The sequence below is a fragment of the Esox lucius genome, chromosome 8 (genome assembly GCF_011004845.1).
Source record: "Esox lucius isolate fEsoLuc1 chromosome 8, fEsoLuc1.pri, whole genome shotgun sequence".
NCBI classification, from domain to species: Eukaryota; Metazoa; Chordata; class Actinopteri; order Esociformes; family Esocidae; genus Esox; species Esox lucius.
This window is the reverse complement of record NC_047576.1, coordinates 20,604,845-20,632,830: the sequence shown is the minus strand read 5'-3', so window position 1 is coordinate 20,632,830 and position 27,986 is coordinate 20,604,845. Positions and strand designations below refer to the sequence as shown.

Here is a 27,986-nt window from a genome sequence, read left to right as displayed (position 1 = left end):
TGTACACACTTAGGACTCTGAGAGGGCAAGAAGTGAATGACTTTCAAAAGGCTGCGGTCTGAAATTCAGCCCTGCTGTTAGTTCCTCTGAACTGTGATAGATCCAGGCAGTCATCATATGAACACACAGCATACAGTACAACACAGAACCACACCTAACACAAGATTAAAAAAGGTGTGCATTTATTGTCATATTACAATATTTTCTTTATTATCATATAAGAATAATGCTTTAAAATCACCATCATTAATTTCTATCTTTACAACACTCTTGACAGAGTTAATCTTACTTGTCATACTACACAAGTAGCACTCCAGTGCGGCTGCTACCGTGGCAACATCCACCTCAAACTAAAACGACATCTTCCTTTTGAGCTGAACCACGTTTCAAGCATTGACAAACGGAACTGGTAAGACATTTGCTGTAGATATCATTTAACCATTTGTTGTATGAAAAACTAAGTACGAAAGAGAGGTCCAACTGGTTATAATGGAAAAAAAGACTGGCATGTTTATAGAACCTGGTTTGTGTTTTTAAGAATGGCGTTAGGAAGATCACCTGACGTTTTGGAGGTCCAATCCTGTTTGACCAGGTTGTTGTAGTAGACACTTGAGTGGACCATTTAAAATGGTGTCATGGTGATGGTCCACATTCCAACAGACACAGACACCATGTTTGACAAAACCTTCAGCTGAACTTTGTTTACCAGAAAGGACCAATAATAATGCACTTTCAAATGAAAACATAGTTAAGAAATGAGTGTCAGGTTTTGGAAGTGGACATAAAACAGACACTGAAGTACTGGTTATCCTACTGATTCATGCAGGTGTGACCAGGGCTCGTACCACTACAGTCCAGCTCTCCGTGCAGACAGTGGTCTGCCACATGCAAGCTCCATGGGAAGACATCAGATGTCCAGCAGATTGTCCCCAAATGCCAGCGGCTTGGACGCAATCATCCCCTATTCATCATTATCTGAAAGATGGAGAAAAAGAAGGGACAGACAGAGACAGAGAGACAGACAGACAGAGAGAGAGAGAGAGCGAGAGAGCATGTTAAAAGCCAAATTAACCATGGAATAGGCAGAAGCTAGAGATAATGGTGGTTAGCACATAACGCCTCAGAGTTTTGCAGACATTTCTACAAACCCAAGTCAGTAACCCTGAACAGTGAAATAGAGGGGTGATGGAGGACAAACTTAAATTTGGCAGGGTGCAAGACCAATAAGCCATAAAAGAGTATTCGTCCAAATCACCCCAACAGGCCTCACTGTCACACACTCCATTCAGAAAATGAAACTATTTAAGCATCAATGAAGGAAGGTTGCTCTAATCTTCAGTGACAGGTTGGACTAATTCACATTACAGACAGGTTTAAAGCAGCAATAGTGAAAGTGATTGAAATCAAAAGGCTTCAGTGAGAGGAACTCCCCCGGCTGTGCCTGGCTCCATTAAAGCAGCCCTCCCTGCCCTCTGCTCTCTGCCTAAAAAGGTTTGAGCCACACATGAGATCAAATGAAAATGGATGGAAGGAGAGCTGGTGAGGCTGTTCGCGACAAGCAGACCATCACTGGAATTCTAGAACAGAACAGCGTGGGTCGGAGCAAGAGAAAGACTAACGTGAGCTTCATCCAGGGAGTTAGGAGAGAACTGAAACAGAGAGACAGAGAGGGAACTTTTTCTGTAGTCTCTGCTCCCAAGTCCTGGGGGAGTTCCGTTCTGTTCCATCAGACGAGTGAAACACTCAATCCCCCTCCAACCCCCTCCGGTGCCTGACAGCTGAATTGGCACAGGGGGGAGGAAAGGGGAGGCCAACAGGCAGTCTTCAGTGTGTTTCACATGACTACAGTCCTTAACGTGACTGGTTAGAAGTGCTGTGCTTTAGGAAGAGAAAGGGTTGGGCTGATTAGATTACAGAGTTTATGAGCTTTTTCACATAGTCTAGTGCTAAGAGAAAACCTGCTTTAATGTGCCTCAACACACTAGCAGAAAACCAATTAATAGAATAACACGTGACTTAACACACGAAAAAAAAAAGAGATCTTTAAATACAGGCTAATGAGGGAAGTGGGATACAGAAGAGACACATACACAGTGAGAGACAGAAAGAAAATACTGACTGATTGGTAGGAGTACTTCATAAGATTATTTGGGTTAGATCGGTATAACAAATTACCCCGCTGAATGAGTTGTGTTTAAAAGTCGAGATAGGGAAATTAAATTATGAACAAACAATATAACTAAAGCATCTTTCTTTGTTTAAATGATCATTAATTACTTTAAAATGTAAAAACATGCATCCGGTTAAAAACCAAAATGTGCCGTTTTGGCAGCCAAATATATTGCCACCTTCCAGAACCTGAGGAACATCAAGTATACATATTAGAATATTATTTAACCATTTCCTTTGCGTGTGATACTAACCCTCTTGGTAGGCTCCATCAGCCATGACCAGGTGAAGGATGTTGGGGTAAAGGTGCTGGTGCTCCGTCCCCAGGATGTTTAGCACCATGTTGGGACCCATGTCAATGTTCTCATCCTCGTCCTCATGAATGGCCTTTAAACGGTATCACAACGCAAAGCCTATTAACCACCAGAAACTGCTGTGTGACAGATCCAAAATGACACAGACAGATTAGACTGTAAAGCCCCATTCGTACCTTAATCTTGTTGTAGGCCTCTATGAAGTTCTCAAAGCCCATCTCCTGCTCAAGGTTGAAGCGCAGCTCTTCCAGACGGCTGAAGATGCTGTCCTGTTGTTCAGCCTCACAGTCTTCCTCCCCGCCGCTCTCATCTGGTGGACACACCCCCATTATTAATCTGCATGTGTTGTAGCCACTGGGGTTGTTGATGACAGAGGTGTGTTTAAAGGACCTACCTGACTGCCATTCCTCATTGAGCTGGCTCTCACTACTGTGTTGTTCTTCTCCCGCAAGCCCATTGGTGAATGTGTGTCCTGCCTCTTCATCACCTGGACTCTCATTAGAACCCTCCTCATCCTCATCCATCCCATTCCGCTCCTCTACCTCAGCAGCATCGTCATCATCATCATCCTCAGTAGGGTTGCCATTCAGGCCTTCTACTCCCACTACTACGGGGGGGCTCCTGTTAAAGCCTGAGCCGCCCTCTTCTTCTCCATCATCATCATCATCACCCTCCTCCTCACTGTGCTCCTCCTGCAGGAGTCTCTCCATTGAGGCCCTTAGCTCCCTCAGGTCTTCATCATCATATACACTGAGCACGCACACGCGCACGCGCACACACAGAGGGAGAGAGAGAGAGAGAGATCAGCCATAACATTATGACCACTAAAAGGTAAAGTGAATTACACTGATAATCTCGTTATCATGGCACCTGTCAGTGGGTGGGATATATTAGGCAGCAAGTGAACGTTCTGTCCTCAAAGTTGATGTGTTAGAAGCAGGAAAAATGGGCAAGCTTAAGGATCTGAGCGACTTTGACAAGGGCCAAATTGTGATGGTTAGACGACTGGGTCAGAGCACCTCCAAAACTGCAGCCCTTGTGGGGTGTTCCCAGTCTGCAGTGGTCAGTATCTATTAAAAGTGGTCCAGGAAGCAAAAGTGGTGAACTGGTGACAGGGTCATGGACGGCAAAGTATCATTGATGGGGAGTGAAGGCTGGCCCATGTGGTCTGATCCAACAGACGAGCTGCTTTAGCTCAAATTGCTGAAAAAGTTAATGCTGGTATTGATAGAAAGGTGTGAGAACACAGTGCATTGCAGTTTGCTGCGTTTGGAGCTGCGTAGCCGAAAACCCCTGCCAAAACTGCCAACAATGGGCATGTGAGCATCAGAACTGGACCACAGAGCAATGGAAGAAGGTGGCCTGGTCTGATGAATCACAAATCACAACAATGATTTTACTTAGAGGTACTGGTTAGGTGATTACCTGAACCAAATCTAATTTAACGAGGGAAAGTATAAAAACCACTGCTGTGGTCATCACTATCCTCTTGCAATAGGACCAGCTGGATGGGAAAAACAGTGCAAAGGTAATTTGAATAAAAAATAACTATTCATTATGACAAAAGAAAAGCTTTGAGTGAGGAAAAGGGTTACATTTTGGCTTTACTGGAAGAGGGATACAGTGGGCGTCAGGTTGCCTCCATCCTGAAAATGTAAAAGACGTACAGACATAAGAACAAGGTCAAGCAACAGACATGGGGGACAACAAAGCTACAGACTGGCACAGGGTGAAAACGACTGTCCACTGACCGAGATGACCGTCAACTCATTTGAATGTCACTCAACAACCCTAGGATGACATCAAGTGACCTACAAAAAGAATGGCAAACAGCAGCTGGGGTGAAGTGCACGGTGAGGACGGTTCCAAACAGGCTCCTAGGGGCAGGGTTGAAGTCGTGCAAAGCTAGAAAAAAGCCCTTCATCAATGAGAAGCAAAGAAGTGCCAGGTTGACGTTTACAAAAGACCATAAAGATTGGACCATAGAGCAATGGAGTAAGGTCATCTTCTCTGACAAGTCAAATGTTCAGCTTTGCCCAACACCTGGTCGTCTAGTGGTTAGATGGAGACCTGGAGAGGCCTACCTGCTTCCTTCTGTTCTGACAATGTTCCCCAACTCTGAGAATAGATTTTTCCAGCAGGATAATGCTCCATGCCACAAAGCCAGGTCAATCAAGGTGTGGATGGAGACCCTGTCATGGCCAGCCCAATCTCCAGACCCGAACCCCATTCAAAACCTCTGGAATTTGATTAAGAGGAAGATTGATGGTCACAAGCCATCAAACAAAGCCGAGCTACTTGAATTTCTGTGCCGGTATTGGCATAAAGTCACTCAACAGCCATGTGACAGACTGGTGGAGAGCATGCCAAGATGCATGAAAGCTGTTATTCCAACAAATATTGATTACTGAACTCTTCCTAAGTTAAAAAGTATTTTGTTGTTGAAAAATGTATATGAATTTGTTTTCTCTGCATTATTTGAGGTCTGAAATGTTTGGGTTATTTTGACCAGTTGTTGCTTTATACAAATAAATACTCTAAATGACAATATTCTTATTTGGAATTTGGGAGTAATGTTGTCAGTAGTTTATAGAATAAAACAAAAATGTTAATTTTACTCAAACACATACCTATGAATAGTAAATTTTGCAGTGGTCTCTTAATATTTTCCAGAGCTGTATATGCCATGATAACAAAATCATCAGTGTAATTCACTTCACCTGTCAGTGGTCATAATGTTACGGCTGATCAGTGTATATAGATTACACACACACACACACACACCCACACACCCACACACACACACCCACACCCACACACCCACACACACACCTCTCTGCCATATGGACATACACTTACTCCTCTGTCTCTGACTGTTCATCCTCCTTGGCCTCTTCCTCCTCCGTGTCCTCCGTGTCCAGATTGTTATCATGGTTGGCAGGGGCAACAGCCCCGATGACCTCCTGTAGAGAGCTGAACAGTCTGCGGAGGTCTGGGAGAGAGCACGTCCGCAGCATCTAAGACACACAGCCACACAGCCACCTTGACTAACTGATCTTAAGAGTGCACTCATGACTTTCGAAAGAAATATTACAAACATTGGCACAAGGATTCTATTTGACATAACATAGTTAACAAGCTAACATGACAAAACATAAAAAAAGAAAAAAAAAGAAATATGAACTAAGTTAAAACGTGTGTTTTTGTTGTTGTCTCAATTACACCATTCCCGTGTGGAGCTTCTCTTATGAAAAAGATATTTTCCATTTGCTTGCTAACCCTGTTATCTAGTGTACCTCAGATGTCATGTGCCCAGCAGTACACGCAAGCCACATTGTAGCTATGTTGAAAGTGGACAAGTATGTGAGGTGTCAATTGACAGTATGTTTAAGGACCTGATTGGTTGTGTGTGTGTGTGGGTGTGTGTGTGTGTGTGTGTGTGTGTGTGTAAAGCTGGTGCAGTTGCCTGTGTTATAATGAAACACCAGGAAAGAATGACGTTAATAACTCTCCGCCCAGGGTGAGCCATCGCTCAAAACATATGCAGCGCTCCAACCTGGACCTGAGCACACTGACACACACAGTCAATTACAGACACGCACACAGTCTCGTCAAAAAAAACAGGGAGGTTCTCCATCCTCCTTATGCCTCCCCCCAGCCTCCCCCATGGGCCTCCCCGCAGCCTCCTTATGGGCCTCCCTGCAGCCTCACCATGGGCCTCTCTCTAACATTTCTGAGTAAGGTTATAAAAGACCCACATCCTCTCTATCCCATCAGGCACGTGATTAACAAGACTGGCTTTATTAATGAAGACAAACCAGGGCTTAGAAATACCACAGAACATCCCCCATTTTACCAGGAACCGACAGAAGGGTTAGAGCATATTTCCTGAACCACGGCAACAACAGCTGTGCATCATTTCACAACAGGGGACAGATTCATACATCTTATAAAATCAAGGCTGTGTGAGAAAACATGTCCTGTCGTATCCTTGAGCTGTTCTGGCTACACAAGGCAACTTACTAGAGGTAAGGCACAGGTCCTGTCCTGTGACTGATGTACAGTGGGGAGAACAAGTATTTGATACACTGCCGATTTTGCAGGTTTTCACACTTACAAAGCATGAAGAGGTCTGTAATTTTTATCATAGGTACTCTTCAACTGTGAGAGACGGGATCTAAAACAAAAATCCAGAAAATCTCATTGTATGATTTAGAAATAATTAATTTGCATTTTATTGCATGACATAAGTATTTGATCTGTATTTTGACCTGTTCTCCACTCATTACCTGTACTAACTGCATCTGTTTGAACTCATTACCTGTATAAAAGACACCTGTCCACACACTCAAACAGACCCCAACCTCTCCACAATGGCCAAGACCAGAGAGCTGTGTAAGGACATCAGGGATATAATTGTAGACCTGCATAAGGCTGGGATGGGCTACAGGACAATTGGCAAGCAGCTTGGTGAGAAGGCAACAACTGTTGGCGCAATTATTAGAAAATGGAAAAAGTTCAAGATGACGGTCAATCTCCCTCGGTCTGAGGCTCCATGCAAGATCTCACCTCGTGGGGCATCAATGATCATGAGGAAGGTGAGGGATCAGCCCAGAACTACACGGCAGGACCTGGTCAATGACCTGAAGAGAGCTGGGACCACAGTCTCAAAGAAAACCATTAGTAACACACTACGCCGTCCCCCTGCTCAAGCCAGCGCATGTCCAGGCCCGTCTGAAGTTCGCCAATGACCATCTGGTCTGATGAGACAAAAATCTAGTTTTTTTGGTCTAAACTCCACTCGCCGTGTTTGGAGGAAGAAAAAGGATGAGTACAACCCCAAGAACACCATCCCAACCGTGAAGCATGGAGGTGGAAACATCATTCTTTGGGGATGCTTTTCTGCAAAGAGGACAGGACGACTGCACCGTATTGAGGGGAGGATGGATGGGGCCATGTATCGCGGGATCTTGGCCAACAACCTCCTTCCCTCAGTTAGAGCATTGAAGATGGGTCGTGGCTGGGTCTTCCACCATGACAACGACCCGAAACACACAGCCAGGGAAACTAAGGAGTGGCTCCGTAAGAAGCATCACAAGGTCCTGGAGTGGCCTAGCCAGTCTCCAGACCTGAACCCAATAGAAAATCTTTGGAGGGAGCTGAAAGTCTGTATTGCCCAGCGTCAGCCCCGAAACCTGAAGGATCTGGAGAAGGTCTGTATGGAGGAGTGGGCCAAAATCACTGCTGCAGTGTGTGCAAACCTGGTCAAGAACTACAGGAAACGTATTATCTCTGCTATTGCAAACAAAGGTTTCTGTACCAAATATTAAGTTCTGCTTTTCTGATGTATCAAATACTTATGTCATGCAATAAAATGCAAATTAATTAAAATCGGGCAGTGTATCAAATACTTGATTCACCACTAAATCTTATTTTAATTTTACAGGGCTTTGATAGAGAAAGAGATATATATGTATGTTTTCACGAGGATCATGTGTGCCCAAGTTGACAAATGTAGTTGTATACAAAGAAATTAGTGCGATTACAGCTAGAACCCTTAGTTATTATAATAGTAATTAAAATTCCATGTTGCACATAAAAAATATTTTGGTGCATATTGCGGTCAAATGGGTTCACTGAGAAGCCCTGTTGTTTGGTTAATAGTTAATTACCAGTTGTGACAGTATTCTATTATAAATGATCACAGTGAGATTACGAGGGTGGTATTACTTCGTTATTCCTAATATTTCCTTAACGATTCCAAACTGACATTAGTTCTTATCCCCAGTCTCCTGGATGAGAGACGCTGTTCACCTTGGGGTTATTGGCGTCAAACTGGCCGGTAGACAAGCCGATGAGGAGGGCACTGTGGTGTTTGGAGCGGAGTGGGGAGACAGAGCGGGAGCGCGAGGCTATAGAGGAGGAAGAGTCCTCCATGGACGACTGGGCCGACATAAGAGCCAACGCCACAGTACGACGGTGGGCCGGGGAAGAGCACAGCTTCACAAACAGAGGCTCCTCACACGCTGGGGCTACGCCTAGAGGAAGGGAGGCAAAGACAGACGTGAGCATGGCGCCCCGGCCTCACTGGGAGGACAGTCTCATGAGCATGGCGCCCCGGCCTCACTGGGAGGACAGTCTCATGAGCATGGCGCCCCGGCCTCACTGGGAGGACAGTCTCATGAGCATGGCGCCCCGGCCTCACTGGGAGGACAGTCTCATGAGCATGGCGCCCCGGCCTCACTGGGAGGACAGTCTCATGAGCATGGCGCCCCGGCCTCACTGGGAGGACAGTCTCATGAGCATGGCGCCCCGGCCTCACTGGGAGGACAGTCTCATGAGCCCGTCTCCACTGACCTGAGGGTTCTGGAAGTTTCTCCGCTCTCTCCCCAACCTCCTTGGTTTCTGCTGGTGTTACACTGCCCTCTGGTGGCCTAACAGGGAAGGAATATACAGCACAGCAAACATCGGTCAGGAAGTTATTGGGCTGGTCCTACACTTTCAGTCAAGACATAATTCTTGCTTATTGAGGTTCAAGACCGAGTCTTAAATTCTGCAATATTACGGCTAAATTCCTTTACGGTCCCTTTTGAGGGTAGACGTATTTAATGTTAGTTATGTAAATTAAAATCACACTTCTTGATTAACTACACTAAGAATATGCCAATTCTTGGATTAAATTTCTGTTATCATGCTCTAGTAAAAGGTGGTGCTGGGCAATTTACACAGAGAGAGGAGACAGAGAGAAAGAAAAAATAAAGAAAAATAAAGTGAGGGAGCGAGAACAAGATAGAGAGAAACAATTTTACTTGGTAGGAAAATTCTTCCTTGTCTGTTTCCATTCACGGTCATATGATAAATGTGAGCGATTAGATCTGTAGGGAGATTGCCTTTATGATGAATGCATCTGTTCCTTAAGGCTTGTAAATGAAGTTGTTTTTAGACAACCCGACATGGCAGTGGGATCACAAGCACCTAGCACCATTCAAGGAACGTTAATAACCTCAATATTACAAGTTGCCCATTCTGTTTAACCTGTCATGGTAATTGGCAGTGTGTTTTATAAAAACCCACGCTTAGTCTTCATTTGGCAAGGAGGGATTCAGGACAGCAGTTAAACCTACTTATTCCATAAGCCTATCTTGCAAAAGTTTTGAAATTCTCTCTCTCTGATCATTATACTTAACAAAAAAATACATCTGAAATAAAAATTAATTTGGCCAATAGATTATTGGATTTGATGGTTGGTCATGGAAGGACAGAGTGAAAAACATTTACCCAACTTACACATTTTTCACTGCTAACTATACACTCCACTCTTGCTCATTCTACAAGCTGTACAGTTGTCTTGCATTAGCTAATAGTTTAACAACCACACACTGAAGCCTGTAAGTTCTCACCCCAGTGGTAGAGCCTGTTTCTCCCATGCCTGCACTACTCCAGATGGGGGACTTGCGACCTGCTTCAGGCCCTCCTCCAGGACCAGGGATTCCAAGTCTGCTGGATCTGAAAATATTCAGATAGATTTAGGTAGGGTCACACTTGCTGTGTATATAACTGACTGCATGTCTCTGGGTGAAGTGGCAGTGTATAGAACCTGTCCGACATGATGCCAACTCACCGTCCACCTCTATGGGTTTAGGTGGCGTCTTGAGCATCTCTTCTAACAGAGCTGGCCTAGTCTCCTCACTAGTCGCTTCTACTGAGGTCGACCACACTTCCTGACCTTTGACCGCTGTGTTCTGAATGACAGGTGTCACAGGAAGGGGGCTAGGCTCAGGGCATGTGACCTCCTTAACGTCCCTCACACCAACCATCTCAGCGATCTGCTTAAGGGTGTCTGGGGAAACAAAGAGAATCATTATAGAGTTGGTAGTACTTATGTGCGCTATTGTTGAACTAGATGAAAAGGCTAAAACCAAAGCAGCTTCGTCTACCATACAACTGAATGTCCACCTATCATTCTAGTAAAATGTTTTTTCAAAAAACATTTGAATAGATTTGTTTTTTATAAGGGATGTTTTGTTGTTGCATTTAAGTGGCAAAAAGAGTACATAGAGATGATTAGAAGGTAGACTATTCTCACTTGCATGCTGGTAGATATCAATGTAACAGATTGTAATGAATGTGACTGGGGATACGGAGTGTGTTAGTGGGTAAATTAAAGCGATTCACCAGTTGGTTTCTCTTCACAGATGCTGACATTCCCCAGCAGCTGGGTAACAGGCTGCAGCTCCGCCTCCTGTAGAACTTTCAGCAACTGAGAATCCGGGCTCCGGCCCCACGCCTTTCTGGGGGCGTCATCATGTAGCATGTCCATACGAATAACCTCCCCCACTGTCTGCTCTACAAGAGGCACAGACAGACCTCAGTTAGTACAAATACGGTCCGGGTGTACCAGACATTGTGTTGGGACACACGTGCACAGGTTAGTCACCAGCGGTCCTTATGCAGGTCTCCTCTAGGGTCTGCTGAGCTACGGACAGAATGGCAGGAGGTACAGGCTGCCATTTCTTCCTGTCGCCACCAGAGGGCAGTCTCACTTCTGCTGACAGAGCCTGGGTGTCTGGGGTAGAGGAGTAGAAGGGAGATCAAATGAGGTGAGAATGCAGAGTAATATTGCAGGAGCCAGACCCCAACATTTCCGATCTCATGCTCACTTTGGCTGACAATGACTGGGACAATGTCCCTAGAGTAGACAATGTGTTTGTAGTGAAATGATGCCTTTCTGTGTTATTGTGTTAATCCCGGAATTCTCTTTAATGACAATGTCAGCATTCAACAAGGTATTGAACGAACCTACACTGAAACCCAGAAGTGTTTCTCAGGTGACATTTCACACTGAAATTAAACATTGACTATGGGTTTAAAGTGCAGACTGTCAGCTTTAATTTGAGGGTCATTACACATCTTTTTGATGTCGTGCTTTGACTAGCATTTGTGCCCTACCTTGTGTTGGCCACAACAAATACTGCCAATCATGTTAATGCCCTCAAAAGTAGTTGCAATTGGCAATGGCTTCGCAACTGTTTCATAGTGATTTTTATAGATGTCCCTGGAGTAGACCAGGTGTGATAGCAGTACTGAACATCTTAGTGTTATCACTCTTTTTCATCCCCCTGATCCCGTTAGTTTTTCCAATAGGGATTTTACCCTCTGACAAACAATGTCAAGCTGGTGCTTTGATCACCAAAGTTACAATCCAAAAATATAACGGCACCACTTCACACATTCTAATGACACAATATGGGATATGGTTTAAATTTCAGACTCTTTCAACATCGGTTCTATTATTTATCATTTGAAGGTAATTTAATAACCTTTCAGAACAACTTGTCAAACAAAGTTTAAAATGCATCAGGGTTCTGTTCAAAGCCACTTCTACAGGTACTTTTTCAATGTACCTTAGGGGTAACAATAACATGCCATATACAGACCCTGTCCTAGGGTAAAATCCCAATGGGAAAACAAGAGATGGGGGGTGAGTTAGAGTGATACCACACTTCTGTATTCTATTTAAGAGACGGGTTCTAGAAAGGCAGTCGACTCACCTGTGGTTCTGATGCAGGTTTCTTCTAATGTCTGTTGGGCAAGAGAGATGACAGCTGGAACACCAGCATCCCATTTCTTCCTGTCCCCACCAGAGTGTGACCTTTCCTCTGTGACTGGCGGGCTCCGCTGGGGGGCAAGGCCCTCTCCTTCCGGGGGTTTGTCTGACCGCTCCTCCTCAGGGATTTGGGCCTTCAGGTTCTGATTAAGCCTACGTAGGATCTCCCTCTTCTCATTCTGAAATCACAGTTGAACTCAAACACATTGCCTTACATTTACCAAACGGGCTAACTCACTGTCTTTGCAGTGTATGATAGCAATTCACAGTAAAAGCAAGTCACTGCTTCACTATCATCACGACTGATGCAAGCCCTATTCACCTGAATTGCATCCGTTTTAGGAGAGTCCTCTTTTAAAGGAGAGTTCTCCCCAGATGTGAGCTGCTGGGAGAAAGAGATGAATACTTCAGTTGTGTGGTAAACAATATCCCAACGGTGCATAAGAACTGGGAGAAACTGAGTGTCTACTGACTGCTCCCACGTCCTTCAGGGCAGCAGTCATGGAGATGGCAGTGGTGAAGGGTTTAGGCTCCTGAACGGGGAGGGGCGGGCCGGGCTGGGAGGGAGGCTCCTGAACGGGGAGGGGCGGGCCGGGCTGGGAGGGAGGCTCCTGAACGGGGAGGGGCGGGCCGGGTTGGGAGGGAGGCCCTAAGGGCGGGGCTACTGCTGGGGTTACACATCCGGGAACCATGCCAACCTTCACGCCCCGAGCCGCAAGCTGACAGAAACACACAACAGGAAAGAGGTTAGTGACATTGGTCCAACATACAGGGGCCACTTGGGAGTAGACAAAGGTATAAAAGAGACCGGGCCTCACATGTTCCTCCCAGGCCCTTTTCTCTCTCTCATAGGCCTCTCTCCTCTTCTTCTCCAGCTGCTCCTTCAGTACAGAAGCACGGGCCTGCGCTTGGGCCTTCAAGGCCTCAATCTTCTTTCTCCTAAGTTCCGCCTCCACACAGGACTCCTGGCTGTCGGAGCCATCGCTGTCATACTGGAAAGAACGTGAGAACAAACCAGAGCACGCCGCCATTATCCTCACACAAAATGGCAGAACAGAAGTTAAGAGGCGGATTAGAAACGATATCAGGTTTGTGTGTTGTGACAGCACCCCGTTGGTGCAGGGATACCTTCTCTCCTCTGAGGCGTGCTTTGATCTGCTGGCGCTCATTGAAGTTTTGTAGCCTGATCTGTCTTAGCCGGGACAGGTACTCCTAAGAAGATGAAAGCAAAAATTATACCAACACGCAAAGAAGTACTTCGCATTTCAGGAAGATGATACAGAGCGGATCACTGTTACACAAGTTCCAAATCATATGACACAAAGCAATACCAAATATTAAAAGATGCAGTCTGTCATTTATGGCCACTGGTTGTAAAAGTGGCTCCCCAGACATGGTGCACCAAATGTCAGCTTTTAAACTCGGAATTTCTTGGCTAAATGAGGTATGACTGTGATTGTAATAATAGGTTATACATATAACATACAGCCAAAAATTATTTTGTTACTTCCAAAGTCCCAGACTGCATCTTTAACTGATGACAAAAGAATCCACTAACAGTTATATACAACAAATAACATGCAGGTACAACACAATTAAAAAGTCATCCACATTAAATACAAAAAAAAATTATTTTCTGAATTATGAATATTACCTTGGTTCCCTGAAGGAAGGGAACAACATACAACACACTGCGGGGAAAGCACCTTCACAGCCTTAACACGAAATTCAGTTACACTCATAAAACAGTCCAGCTGATCTGGAACACCAAACGTGGCAGTGGGAAGACCTTGAAGGCTAGGGGCTGTGGGTGACAGACCTGCCGGTGCACCTGGGAAAGCGTGTGCTTGCAACACGGCACTGCCATAGAAGTCTGCTCAACAAGTGGGAACCAAGGTGCTTTTGGAGCCAACGTGGAGCCCCAACAATCAGTGACAGACCCTCCAGACGTACTCTGTCCAGGGCAGGCTGGATCCGATGCACTTGGGTCAAACCATGTGGGTGGGTCTTTGGCATGACGGCATTCATGCCAGCTGGGACACTCAGGTCTCACAAACAAACAGAGCATGTTCTTGCAATCTGAGAGGAATCCGGCACACCACTGAAGAGTAGCTCAGAGCCAGGGTTATCCAGGAGATACATTTAAGGTAATAACCTGAGCGTTCAGGTTATTTTAGTTTCGGGAATCTCTCAATCCTATCCCACAATGTGCGCTTTTTCCTCCCCTTTTGCCCTCGGCCAAGGGGACTGGAATTACTGGCTTAATGGGTAGCACCTGCTTAACATGACTGGGCTGGGGCCTGCACTAGCACTGCCGCTGCCATGCTTTTCTAGAGTGCCAACACTGCACCTTCCAAAACACTCACATGAGCTCTGTCAACAGCTGTGCTTCAAGAAACTAACGCTTTGAAAAAACACATTAAGGGAATGTGACCCAACTGGTGCCTTCTGGAGCTGGTGTCATTTTATTCTAATTCATTTTATTTTAATTCATTTTTTTACAGCATTTTGCATTCCATGTTCCAAAGAAACCCCATTTTCCTCCTAACAACCAGTCCAACAATACGTCTCCTCAAACAGCCGGCTTTCTAGGAAACCATCCGAAATAAGACAAAAGGGGTTGACACCATGAAATGAAGTCAGGGCCGGTGAGGAGAATGTGCGATGCTGCTACTGCAACGTAAACCCACCGCGTGTGACGTCTAAATCACCAAGTAAAATCACCTGTCTCAGCGGTAGACAGAGACATTAATGTCAGACTTCAACCCTTGTAGTAAGAACTCGCTCCTCAAATGTAATTGAACACGGTCTGCATCAGTCAATGCACAAACTGAGACGTACATGACAAGATGAAGCACCAAGATGGAAACCAATTGTTAAAGACGCATTACTTTTCATTTTGTTCTGGATTGAGCCTTATTTTGGTACCAAGAACCTGCAGTGAGAGTTCACAGTGAAATAAGATGAAGGGATATGACACAAGTGGACAGAGCCGGGCTTCCAGGCCAACTCAATACCTGTTGGCCATAGAAGTTCATGTCCAGGTTGCAAAGGCATTCCCCTAGCGTGTCTTGAAAAGGGAATGGTCCCTCCCTTCACAATTCCCTGAACTAAGTCAAATACTTTATTAGTCAATGCAAATTTAAATCATGATATGATTCAATCGAGATAACCAGAAATAAAAGATGAATAAATAAAATACGTTATTTGGTTAGTCAAACACGAGTTACTCGAGAATAATCTCTCATTTAAAAAAAGATTGCAAAGAGGAAAAACACTGTATAATATGCACAAATATTTAGTGGGAAGGACAAAAAAAAAAAAAGCAGTATTACTTGCGCACAAAATTAAGTGTATTTTTTCTCTCAGATGTTTTCAATGTTGCATTCAGTTTAAAACACCAGTGAACATGCAGTACACCGGGGGGCTGCTGGGAGACCTGGAGTTACATGGACGTGTCTGAGGGGAGCGCCATGCAGACACAACAGGGGGACAAGCCAGAGGCTTTGGGGCATGTTGTGACGGGGTGGTGGTGGGTGGAGGGGGGTGGGGGGGGGGGGTCAGATGGAGTGGGGCGGCCTGGCTGGACATCCAGAGCTGAAAGCTGAGCTCATACCTCCTCCTCTTTGTTGACTTTGAGTCTCCTGGTGGTGGAGCGACCGTAGATGGCTGCCAGGTTTTGCCGGGCACCCTGTTTATTGTTCAATTCAACCACATTTCAGATGGATAAAGATCTGCTTCATTTGGTCCAAACTCTGCTAAGCATTCAATTCAACCTTGATTCCAGATTCTTTGGTTGTCATGATCACTGACTGTGAAAACTGAACTGCCCTCCTATGGGAAACCGCTTACCAGCTGTCCCTCAGCGCGTTCCTTGTTCAGCATGGCATCTCTTTTACGTTGCAGGAACTCCTGAACCTGATTGACTCGTTCAGCTGCCGGGTGACCCCGTTGCCCGGAGACACAGCTGAAAAATAAATAAATAAAATAAAAAGTGTGCGCAATTAAATCTGTACTGATATAACATTTACCATCATGACAAAGAAGTAGAATCTGGGACTCTAGAATGGCACGCTGCCTTGCAATATAGCTCCGTCCATGCGACCAGTGCTCTTGTCAGGGCATTCAGACAGTTCCCTGGGGTCCTTCAGTGAGCGGTGCAAATTGGCACAGCACCATTTCAGGGAGGATGATGGTCTGCCCTGCCTCAGTGTTCTGTAGTGACTCTGTGGCAGGTTGGGGGCCTGTGGGCTTTACTATGGTTGTTGCTATGAGAATGCAGTCTTTCAGGAACATAGGTCATTCAACATCCCAATGGCTTTGCATTGGAGGAGGCCTCTCACTCTTTGATGAACATTGAAGAGTGAAACGCAAATTACATTACATAAAAATGGCAAGGGGTGAGAATTCAGTAAGATACAATCCAACAGTCAAGCCAGCAATTCAGAGAAAATTTGAAAATGCTTTTTCACCAGAACAGCCTGTGACCAACTACAGACCTGCTAAAATGAGCTTGTCTGGTGACCTGCTCCCACCTCTTTAGCTCCCTCACCACCTCAGGGTCTGGGAGAGGAGCGGGGTCGTTGGGCAGCACTGGGCCAGCAGCAGCAGGAACGCCCCTTAAATGTACAGACAATACAATGGGTCAACTGCATCAGTAAATGACCTAATCAAATGATGGACGACATGGATTTTATTTTGCATTTTTAATTGTTAATTGAGAAAAAAAAACATCTAGCAAGCCAGTGTCATAAAGCAGTCAAGTGGGTGGGATATCCACTGATGTCTAAGCCAATGGGAATAACCCACCTAACAGGAGTGTCTCCTCCTGCTGTAGGTTGGGCTCCCTCTCTGGCGCCCTCTTTGGTTGGGGGTTTAAACTGCTGGTCAAGAGCAGGATGGTAGTGTTCATATGGGCTTCTGGGTGCTTGTACAGGAGTTGGGCCCTGGGCGGGACATGGAGCAGGGAGCAGAGGTCCTGGGACATGACCTGCAAACCCAGCCATCATGCCGCCACCTCCTACAAAACACTGGTGACAGTAAAGAGAAAGGGATAAATTACAGAGGACTGACTGATTGAGGATAAAACATTTTCACAGTTTCAGTGAGGATGATGATGGGTCAGTTTACCTTCCTCTCCGGACTACTGCCTCCACTAGAGCTCAGGACGTGCCTCCAGCCCTGCTCTCGGGCCCGGTTGATCCGGTTTATCTGGGGGTCATGGTTCACGCGTCACCGCTACTTTACATCACTGATGTATTCGATATGGTGGTTTAACACAAATGCCTGGTCCGAAAACTACTTTAATGCTTGCGACTACACAACCTCTCTTACCTTCTCCCTCTCAAACCTCTTCATTTGTCCAGCCTTCAACAGAAACACCTGAGGAGATAATAACGATGACCATTCCAAGGTTTCATATGACAAAGATGTAATACAGCATGTGAAACGTTTATCTGACCTGCTCTCTCTGCTTCCTTTCTCTCTCTATGAGCTCCATTCGTTTCTTCCTGGCACCCTCCTATAGTCAACACAAAACATGATCAAAGTCCTGAACGGAGCGGAGTGGTCCTATAGGCTGTGAATAGGCTTCAAATTAACATTTTACTTGACATCATCAACGTCAAGAAAACGTAATCATATAAGATGTTTTTTTTTAAATGTATATAAAAAAAAATATCTGAATGAAAAATAACTATTTGGCATTTTCTTTTGTGTATCCTTTCACAGGGAGTCGCTGAAGTGCAACGAGACAAGATCATTCTCATCGCCTTCTGCTAGACCCCCGAGCACTACGTGTGTGTAATATAAAACATCAAATAGACAGCAACTAACATTTGTATTTTTATCTTGCAAGGCTGTATCAACTCAAAATGTGACTTTGTCAAAATGTGACTTATTTAGAAGACTTTGTTCTTCTAAATAAGTTCACAAAATGCCTCGGTTATAAGCAAATCAATGACAGAATTTTCATGATTTTCATGATATAACTTGAAGCAAATTCTTAAACAGCCCGCGATTTTAAATAGGGTACAGCCAACATTTAATAGTGCAAACAAAGTGGAACTTACTGAGAAGCAATAGGTAGGACCTCACTGGTATAGAACAGGTATACAAGGGGAAAACAACACAAGTCCTCTTAAGAGAAAGTGAGCAAGAGTGACAGGAAGGCTAGTCGAATAGTCTGGGAGAGGGGTGGGGGGGGGCAGCAATCTGTTTAGGGTAGAGTGATGAGAGAAGGAAAACAACCGTGTAAGGTCAGAACTTTGTGTGGGTGGGTTAATGGAGCGAGGAAAAGGAGGACAGATCCGGGGGTTAATACAAGTGACAGGAGGTAGGGGGGCACTCTCCGTTGTAGCTACCTCATATCTCCTCCTCTCTTCCTCCACTCGACTCACTCTCCTCTGGGGCGCTGCTGGGAGGGGGGCGGGGGCCTGAGCAACATATAACACTGGGCTTCAGATTCGGAGGAACACACACACACACACCTCCTCGATGGCCAACTAGAGGTATACCATTAAACATCTCAGTAACACACGCAGATATAAAACATGTAGAGTAGCAGTCCGTGGAGGGGCGGCGTACATCCATACGCGCAGACGATCATGCTGCCCAGCTGGTGAAGGGTCATCCTGTTTAGAAGGGGTGAGCGAAATTCACCGGCGCTCCTCCACTACTAACCAGCTTGTGTTTGACGGCTGGTTTCCGCTCAGCAGGTTTCCTGGCGTCCGAGGCTTTCCTGACAGTTAAAGGCACTCCGTATTTGGCGGCTGGTTTGGTGATCCTCTGGACTGGGGTTAGGGGCACGGGTGCAAGGGCGGGACGTTTGGCTGCAGGTGCAAATGAGGATGAGACGCCACACAACAGAGGTTTTAGGGATAAGAGGGAGGCATTGGCTGTATTTGTTCAAAGGTGGGACCTGGCTTTTGTGGGTCGTGCCTACCTGGTGGCCCATGCGCCACACCTGCTTTAGGCTGCTTGTGGAGGAAGCTATGGCTGAATTCCTGAGCGATGATCTGAGTAGGAGAAAACCAAGGGTAAATGTTTCTTTACTAAAAAAGGTCTAGATTCAGTGTGCGCACGTATCCTACCTCTGGAGTGAGGAACCTGAAAATCCTATGGGACAGGAACGGTTTGTCCAGGATGGAGTTAACGGAGGGCCTCTCCCGGGGGTTGCGTCTGAACAACAGGCCCATAAGGGTGCGCAGGTCCTGGGAGTAGTGCATCGACACTGGTGGGTACGAGCCACGTATGATCTTCAAAACCAGGTTCTTCATGTTGCCCGCCTCAAACTGAGAGAAAACGCCCATAAATCCTTAAATAATGCCCATTCTTTCTGACAGGAATATAATATGAACTTCTCAGAATTAAACAGACCCGGAACTCAAATATGTCTCTATGATAGGCACACCAGACTCCCAAGAGAATCCTACACAGTGAATTATACATGATCCAGTCTGAGTGCTCATATCTTGCCCCTTTCTAAATATACTGTTATGGAACCAAGTAACTAGGCAGGTTTTTTTTTACCAGGTTTATTCGCCAAATAGTGGTCTAAAGATCATAAAACATATTTAACCATTCTTTATTGGAAAATAAAAATATGATTTTACATATTCATATATAATTTATCTGTAAGATAAGTCTTGAATTTGAATATTGACTGAAACACATCACATTGCAAGTTTAAACATGAAATGGTTTCAGATTACTAGTCCTACAAAGTAGCAACCTATAGGAACATGAGAATGCTTGGCAATATGGGAGCATTAGTTCTCGCATTCCACCCACACTGTTTTAATGTCTATGGTATCTCCTAAACACCAGAGTGGGCAGGGTATGAAGGCTGTAGTTACAGTCATGTGAAAAAGAAAAGTACACCCTCTGGAAAGTGGTCTTTGTAGTTCTATTGTCTATTATTTTTGCTGGATTACGTAAATCAGAGCCAGCCAAGAAGCGCAAATGTCACTGACCTGACCTACCTGAGTACCCACTGTTAAACAGCGTAGTGGTTAGAGATGCAGTCTGCCACACAGGAGACAGGGTATTAGTTGAGGATAAACTTCACTGGCTACAAGCTTCAGTAGCTACATATAGTAAGCCAAAAGTAAAACCGTTTATGGTTATGTCAGAGATGCTACGTCAGTGCATTCTTTTAAATCATTTTTATAAATGGCTTTTCAAATATTTTAGATTTTTTCTTTTTACTTCCTTTACTTTTTTAAATGTATAATATATATCAGAGGGGTCAAACCAGCTCCACGGTCCTGCAGGTTTTCGCTCTCACCTTGTACTTGATTGATTAATTAGGTCACTAATTGGTTAGATTCTACCCTCACCTGGTTGTTTAGATCAGAACTGGGAACCAATTTATAGGAAAAAACTAAAACCTGCAGACACTTGGGCCTCAGTGGAACTGGTTTGACACCCCTGATATATATGTTTGTATATTTGTTTTTATTTCAATGAATTTTTATTGTGTGTAAAGCACTGTAATTGTACTAGAAAAGTGCTATACAAAATAAAGTTATTATTATGTGGCAATGGACGAACTGCATTATACATCACTTCAAGTGTTTGACTCGGTCTTGAAACACGCTGCTCTCTCACTCAGGAAGAGCAGTTTAAACATTTCTCTCTCCCAACTAATATGCATGGTAGAACTTTGTGAAGAAATACACCAAAAACTAAAATATATTATGTTGATTGACAAACAACTAGTATATTTTCCCACAACCAATGTTCTTATAGTTGTATAGAGACAATTAGTATTTTCGTTTCAGTTAATTTTTACATTCAACTGTTTTAATAGAACAAGTGAATATAGTTCCGAAACCAAATCATTATGAACACTGAAAAGAACTACAATCATTGTCTTCATTTTAGGTCTAGGTACTATATAGCTATTAGCTAGAAATGTACAGTAATCGGTTTCTAGTTAGATGCTTTACATGTACATTGTTGATACACAAACAGCATTCTATACATCATATACATTCTCTAGGTGTCGTATTAGCACAGGAACAGGGTATCGGCCTCTTCTCACAAAGATGCTGGCATTGGCCGATAAATAGAAGCTCTCCAAACCCCCTCCCATTTTCTTTCTTGTTATTACATATTTGGACACATGGATATCTGATCTAAACCACATTATTTATAAACATAATTCAATTTAACAAAATCACATACATTTCTTTTTCTGTAATTAAAAAACAAAAATGCAATTTCCTTATTAGGAAAGAGTTAGTGCACCCTACCTTTACCATCACATACAATGTCTAGTGTAACTTGGGAGGTCTGGTTTGTTTATGTGTGATAACATATCATGCCAAGGTCTAAGATCCTTAGAATAAAGACAATGGATGAGTCTGGGAGGGGTTACAAAGCAACTTCCACAGAGTTTAAAGTAGATTATTACACTGCCTGTGTGTCCAATGGACCAACAAATTCCAGACCACTGACGATCTACTTAGGACAGCTGTTCCCAACAATTGAAGGCCTAGAGATGACCAAAAAAATCTCATAAGTCTCCAGTGTTACATAGTGATCAAAAGGCCACTTTTTAAACAATATATGTTGAAGTGAAGAAGTCACCTGTCAGAAAAAGACTGCATAAAGTTGGCCTACATGGAAGGTCAGGATATAAACCTCAGCTCTCAAAATAATATATCAAGACATGACTGATGTTTGCCAGACAACACCAGGGTAAAGACCAAAACTATTAGAATAATGTGATCTGGACAGATGAGTAAAAGACAGAGTTCGGCCATTTTTCAAAAAGCTAAAACCAAACTTGCCACAGGACAACGATCCAAAATAAACACACAAATCTACAACAGAATGTCTCAAAAAGAAGAAATGGATTATGGAATGGCCAAGTCAAAGCCCAGATCTCAATCCTACAATAATACTTTGGGGGGAATTGAAGTTGGCCACGCATGCAAGAATGCCCTAAAAAAAAAAGACACATCAAGCAGTACTGTAAAGAGTGGGCAAAAATTCCTCCCAGTAGATGTAAGAGACTGATATAAGGTTACAAGAAATGACTACATGAATTTATGTCAGAAAATTAAGGGGCAACACCAGCAATTGAAGCTAGGGGTATACTTTTTCTGCAATATGAAATAGCATTTCTGTAGATTTTTCTGATTAATAAATGGTTGAGAAGTATAATATTCAGTGTAATCTTAAAATAGCTTATCCCTGTTAATAGTGCTGAACTGAATACCACAACCCCCTATTCCAAAACAGTTGGGACACAGCGTAATATGTAAATAAAAACAGAATGCAATGATGCAATAATCATTTACATTATCATGGACACTGCGTCCCCTGAACTAAAGAGGAGAGGGACCATCCAGCTTCTTATCAGCACCTGGTTTAAGAGCCAGCATCCGTGATGGTATGGGGGTGTATTAGTGCGCATGGCATGAGTGACTTGCACATCTGTGAAGGCACCATTAATGCTGAACAACATATACAGGTTTTGGAGCAACATATGCTGCCATCCAGACAATGTCTTTTTCAGGGAAGGCCTTGCTTATTTCAGCAGGACAAGGCCAAACCACATTCTGCACGTATTACAACAGCATGGCTCTGTAGGTGCTAAACTGGCCTGCCTGCAGTCCAGACCTGTCCCCTACTCAAAAATTACAACAAAAGGAGACTGCCAACTGTTGAGCAGCTGCAATCCTATGTCAAGCAAGAATGGGAATACAGTTCACTTTCAGAACTATAGCATCTCCTCAGTTCCCAAACGCTTACAGAGTATTGTTAAAAGAAGAGGTGATGCAACACTGTGGTAAACATGCCCCTGTCCCATCTTTTTTAAAACAAGTTGCTGGCATCAAATTCAAAATGGGCATTTCTTTTTCCAAAAACAATAACATTTCTCAGTTTCAACATTTGATATGTTGTCTTTGTACTATTTACAAATGATTGCATTCTGTTTTTATTATCCCAACTGTTTTGGAAACTGGGTTGTATATATATCCATATGTCCAAATACGTTAAATAAAAGACAACTTTCCAGGGAAGGTAATTACTTTTTTTTTTACATGACAGTATATAGGCAAGTTACTTCGCAAAAAATAGTAATGGAAACACTTCAGCCACATTTATTTGGCTCTCTCTATTTTTGCTAAAAAATAAAAAAAGCAATTTTTATTTTTTAAGAATCACCAGACAGATGAATTGAAACCTAGCTTTTGAATTTAAGGCACACACACAGAGGATACTTACTGCATGCTTTAGCGTGCACATTTCATACAGGACACATCCCAAGGCCCAAACATCACTAAAAGAGTAGAGAAAGGGAGACAGCATAGAGATGGACAGAGGGATACATTCTCTAGGATAGATACATTACATACTTGCTCCACAGTATGACACAGACAGATGCTGCTATAGATGACAGTTAACAACACATTGGCAGACACGTAACGACAGGCACTCAAAAAGACCTCAGCTGCATACTGCTGTATAGCAAAGCTGCTTACTGCAGCGCATTAAAACAAATGAGTTCCACAGGTTGATTAGATTACACTATGCATATTTAAATAGGTTGGAATCAATACATCTAGACTCAGGATGTAAACCACCAAGTCGACTCAATAAAAGCCAAACATGACACCATTGTATAAATCATGGTGGAGGAGGCTGCCACCACAACTCCCCACAATGACTTTCGCAATATTCTGAGTGTAGATAAGGACAGATATAAAACATGGGTACAATTATGGGGATAAAACTCTACATCTTTTAAATAGCAGCAAAGCTCTAAAGGGCATCCATTACCTTATATGCATTCACATATGCACAAATATGATGTTGGTGCATATGATGTTATCATTTCAGTATTTGTTTTTTATTTTTCTTTATAAAGCACATTGAATTGCTTCTATGCATGAATTGTGCTATATAAATAAACTTGCTTGCAATACATTTCCATTTCACAACCCAATCCCCCTCAACAAGACATGGGTCCACATCCCTATGTGAGACAACATCCCTCAACAAGACATGGGTCCACATCCCTATGTGAGACAACATCCCTCAACAAGACATGGGTCCACATCCCAAAGTGAGACAACATCCCTCAACAAGACATGGGTCCACATCCCAAAGTGAGACAACATCCCTCAACAAGACATGGGTCCACATCCCAAAGTGAGACAACATCCCTCAACAAGACATGGGTCCACATCCCAATGTGAGACAACATCCCTAAAAAAAAAAACATGGGTGCGGGTTACCTTTTGTTGTTGTAAGGTTTGTTTTCACAAATCTCAGGTGACAGGTAGTATGGCGTCCCGATACACGTCCTGGCCAGCTCCACAGTACTAAAACAGATCATTTTAGATTCACGGAAATTACCCTTGCAATTAAGTTCCCCTCTTTCACTAAACACAAGGATCTAGCATTACTCACCTATTCAGCACCCTGGCAATCCCAAAGTCTCCAAGCTGTATGGTTCCATCTTTTGTCAGAAATATGTTCTAAAAGTTCAAAACCATATCAGCACAATAGGTGAGGCACACAGCAATTAGCTCAATGTTAAAGAAAACGTGGGATTACAGTTCTTATTTACCTGTGATTTGATGTCTCTGTGGAGGATCTTACGGTCATGTACATGCTTCAGAGCGAGGCATATCTGCACAAACCAATCCAAGATCTATGAAGTCACAGTAAGTAAAAAGAAAGGGGGTTATATTCAAACCCTCCCTTCATTACAATCTCTGTCTATAGCTAGACAAGCTTTCAGGTGATTTTCACATCGTTACTCCATTGTTGGTTTTCATTACCTGCTCCTCTGAGAACAGCACTCCTTTCTGAGAGTTGATCTTCTTGAATAAGTCTCCTCCCTCACAGTAATCCATTACGATGTACAGACATCCACACTCTAAAAAACACAGAGAGAAAGCACTGGTTCAACCAACTGGTCTGTGTTTATACAGGACACAAACTGCATTATTCTATTAGGAAGATGTTGAACAGACTAGACTGAGACACTGGAAGGGTTATTCATCTTCAGTGATGATCCTTCATTTTCCCTCTGGAGTCTGGTGCCGGCAAGACTGACATACAGACTAAGATTCATTACGTTGAAAACCTCAAATCAAAAGCATAAGAAATGGGACCGGAGTATTAAAACCTATACTCCCAACAAAAATAATGTAGGCCCAGAATTTCCTTGAACTTCAGGCTGTTACCATGGATAATCAATCTGCAAAATGTCACCTGAGAAAATATGTAATTGCTTTTTATAATATTTAAATGTACTTTACCAGCTGTCCATTCTGAGCAGCAAACAACCTTTGCAGCCCCAGCCAGTATATTGCTCTCTTGGCTTGTATTTTCAAACTTATGGAATGTTTTACTGATTTTAAAAAATAAACCAGAAACACCAGAACCATGTACAGACCAAAATGCTCAAATGTTTGGTTATTAGTCTAACTAATAACAAAACATTTCATGATCTGTGGATGGCATGTTTAAATTAAGCTAAATCAACCTTCTGCATGGCATAACAATGGCCATTCTCATGAAAGTGGTCATACGCATTATAAACACAAATACAAGTCTTACACTCCGTTTTGAAAGGCCCTAGCCCAGAGTTAACCTGGCTATGACTGCTGACTATTGACAGGACTGTGTATTGTATAGGTTGTGTTTTTACCTTCAAATGATTCTTTGTACTGGACAATGTTGGGATGACTCATGTTGGCCAGAACAGCCACCTCTTTCCTGGACTCCTGTCTCTCCTTACTGGACATCTGCCAAAAGACGCCAGAGTGATGAAGTAGAAAAGAAAATCTGATTAAAGCTGGAAACAATTTCAGTGAAATTGCCACGCCTGTTTGTGCCATTACAACAACAAAAACCTTACTTGAAAGAACAAACCTTTGCCAGAGAGAACCGCAGAGATATTTTACCACAATGCTTGATGATCTTTTTTCTAAACAACAAAATCAATGACAAATGCACCTTGGACAACTAGACCTAGGTAAACCAGGCTAGGGCCCATCATGCCAACCAGGCAAAAACAAGAAAGGTTGTTGCTTCCTTCTGAAATCGACAGGTGAAATCCTACTTATTACTTAGCCCTACAGGGGCCACTAACATCAGTTGTTTTCTGCCTACTTCATCCGTTGGCCAGAATGGGGAATCAGCCTCCGAACCTGGGGGAGCAGCCCGGTTCATTAACAAATGTAATAAAGTTCTGTTTTGAAACACACCTACAACCAGACTTGAACTGTAAGAGCGCTGGCTAACATAGGCCAAGCTTTCAGTACAAACAAAACCGCACACAAAGCTTTAGGAAAACAATTGTGACTCACTGAGCTGGGACAGCATTTGGATGTATAAACTAAACATAGAAACATGCAGCCCAACGTGGGAGTTTTAAACATGTATTTGTTAGTCAATTATAACACTAGAGATGGAATATGAATCACATACAATCACATAAGACAGTTACATGTCTTGTCTCTTACCCGGGAGATGCCAATCTCCTTGATGACATACTGTTTTCCATCCTCCCTGGATTTCACAAGGATCGCCTTCCCAAAGGAGCCCTCCCCAATCTTCTTCACCTTTTCATACTTATTCATGTCTCTGAAACAAATGACACCTCATGCTGGGGCTGGTCAGAGACAAAAAGAAAACAGTGATTTTTTAGACCTTACATGTATAGTACCAGACCAATTATTTCACATTTTGTAATTTTTTTTGGATGTCAGCTTAAGGCTACTTTACTAGTCTAGAAATAAAGACACAATACGGCTCAGGGGTGTCAACTCGATGTTTGTTGAAGGTTACTGATGCACAAAAAATTGCAGAGCAGCAGGTCTACTGAGCTGTCTTGCAATAGGCCATTAATAATTTACTAAATATTGTGAACAGCCCCTTGGCCATGCACTGTGACGATTCACACTACAGACAGCTGCACACACTACATACACACTAAATAATATAGTACTACATTAGGTTTCAAGACATAGCTATGTAGTTCTACCTTCTTACCTAGCAGTGCTATAGCATTATATATTTTTTACACATATCGTAAGATTAGACAGCCTTATTGACACATTAAATAAAAATACGCTCTTTCTAATTTCATTTAATGCATTTGATAGGAGTTCCCATTCCCATGATGGGCCTGCATGTTGTACAGGGAGTGTAGCTACTGTAACGCTAACACAGTAGCTAGTAGCTAGCTCCGGACCTTAGCTCTTTTCTGCTAGGACCTTAGCTCTTTTCTGCTAGGGCTGGTGGTGAGGATAGCTCTCATAAAATTGCCATGGATTTGAAGGAGAGTTTGACAGCCACTGAGAACAGGCATCTTAATGTCTCTCGCATATTGTCCTTCACACGTCAAAAAGTCTTTAAGATTATTGAAATATAGCAAAATGTGCTTACCATTAGGATATTGCTTCCGGCTTTGAAGCATCTAATTCGTATGAGATGGGAATACTATTCGATCCAGTACAGTCCCACCTCAAAAAGCCACTCGCGCTCTCTACCTAGTTACACCAGAGCCCTTCTTTCGTTTTATTGGTCGACTGTGATGAAGTCCACCTCCAATCCGCTAATACAGCTGTCAGTCAAGAAATCCAGCCAGACTGGAGAACAGTGCTTGTATGCGTTTGTTTTACTGGACATTTTCCTTAGCAACCACAAGGCACAAAGAAAAGTGGTACCACAGAGCGCTGAGTTCTAACATTATTTGTTTGTACTGTAGTTGCTATCACAGAGATCTATTCAGTACAAAAAAATCGAACAGTTTATGAATAATTGTCAGTTTGTTGACAGAATGAACGATATTGGTTTTAAGTCTGTTTTCTACATATCATTATGCACACCTGTGGTGCATTCAGTTTGCTTAAACGTTTTCT

At 43.4% G+C, this 27,986-nt stretch overlaps 1 protein-coding gene across 7 annotated transcripts; it reads right to left on the bottom strand.

Annotated features, from left to right (window-relative positions):
- Nucleotides 1–165: 165 nt before the first annotated feature.
- Nucleotides 166–27,680, bottom strand: nek1 (NIMA-related kinase 1). Of its 7 annotated transcripts, none has more exons than XM_029121717.2 (35): nucleotides 27,511–27,680; nucleotides 26,586–26,734; nucleotides 25,769–25,865; nucleotides 24,894–24,991; nucleotides 24,680–24,763; nucleotides 24,520–24,587; nucleotides 24,345–24,431; nucleotides 23,332–23,386; nucleotides 19,182–19,382; nucleotides 19,034–19,106; nucleotides 18,772–18,920; nucleotides 18,453–18,524; nucleotides 17,552–17,611; nucleotides 17,425–17,472; nucleotides 17,221–17,301; nucleotides 16,900–17,120; nucleotides 16,590–16,709; nucleotides 15,943–16,057; nucleotides 15,707–15,781; nucleotides 13,219–13,302; nucleotides 12,909–13,082; nucleotides 12,564–12,809; nucleotides 12,413–12,475; nucleotides 12,035–12,269; nucleotides 10,921–11,049; nucleotides 10,659–10,829; nucleotides 10,105–10,323; nucleotides 9,884–9,989; nucleotides 8,841–8,917; nucleotides 8,298–8,521; nucleotides 5,343–5,500; nucleotides 2,878–3,233; nucleotides 2,660–2,793; nucleotides 2,424–2,556; nucleotides 166–975 (listed from the first exon to the last, which is right to left on the bottom strand). In XM_029121717.2, the coding sequence occupies exons 2-35, from the start codon at nucleotides 26,700–26,702 to the stop codon at nucleotides 962–964; spliced, it is 4,344 nt and encodes a 1,447-aa protein (XP_028977550.2). In that variant the 5' UTR covers nucleotides 26,703–26,734; nucleotides 27,511–27,680; the 3' UTR covers nucleotides 166–961. The 7 variants fall into 7 exon arrangements, with proteins under 7 accessions (XP_028977550.2, XP_028977552.2, XP_028977551.2 ...); XM_029121719.2 differs by having other exon boundaries at nucleotides 16,626–16,709; XM_029121718.2 differs by having other exon boundaries at nucleotides 12,413–12,472; nucleotides 27,511–27,679.
- Between the last annotated feature and the right edge of the window lie 306 nt (nucleotides 27,681–27,986).

What these genes read in the sequence shown, in the direction of transcription:
- nek1 (XM_029121717.2), bottom strand. Translation starts at nt 26,702, where the DNA reads ATGAATAAGTATGAAAAGGTGAAGAAGATTGGGGAGGGCTCCTTTGGG. An exon ending in TGCTGTTCTCAGAGGAGCAG is followed by an intron (nt 24,764 to 24,893) that starts GTAATGAAAACC and finishes GTGACTTCATAG; the next exon opens with ATCTTGGATTGGTTTGTGCA. An exon ending in GAACAGTCAGAGACAGAGGA is followed by an intron (nt 3,234 to 5,342) that starts GTAAGTGTATGT and finishes GTGCGTGCTCAG; the next exon opens with TGTATATGATGATGAAGACC.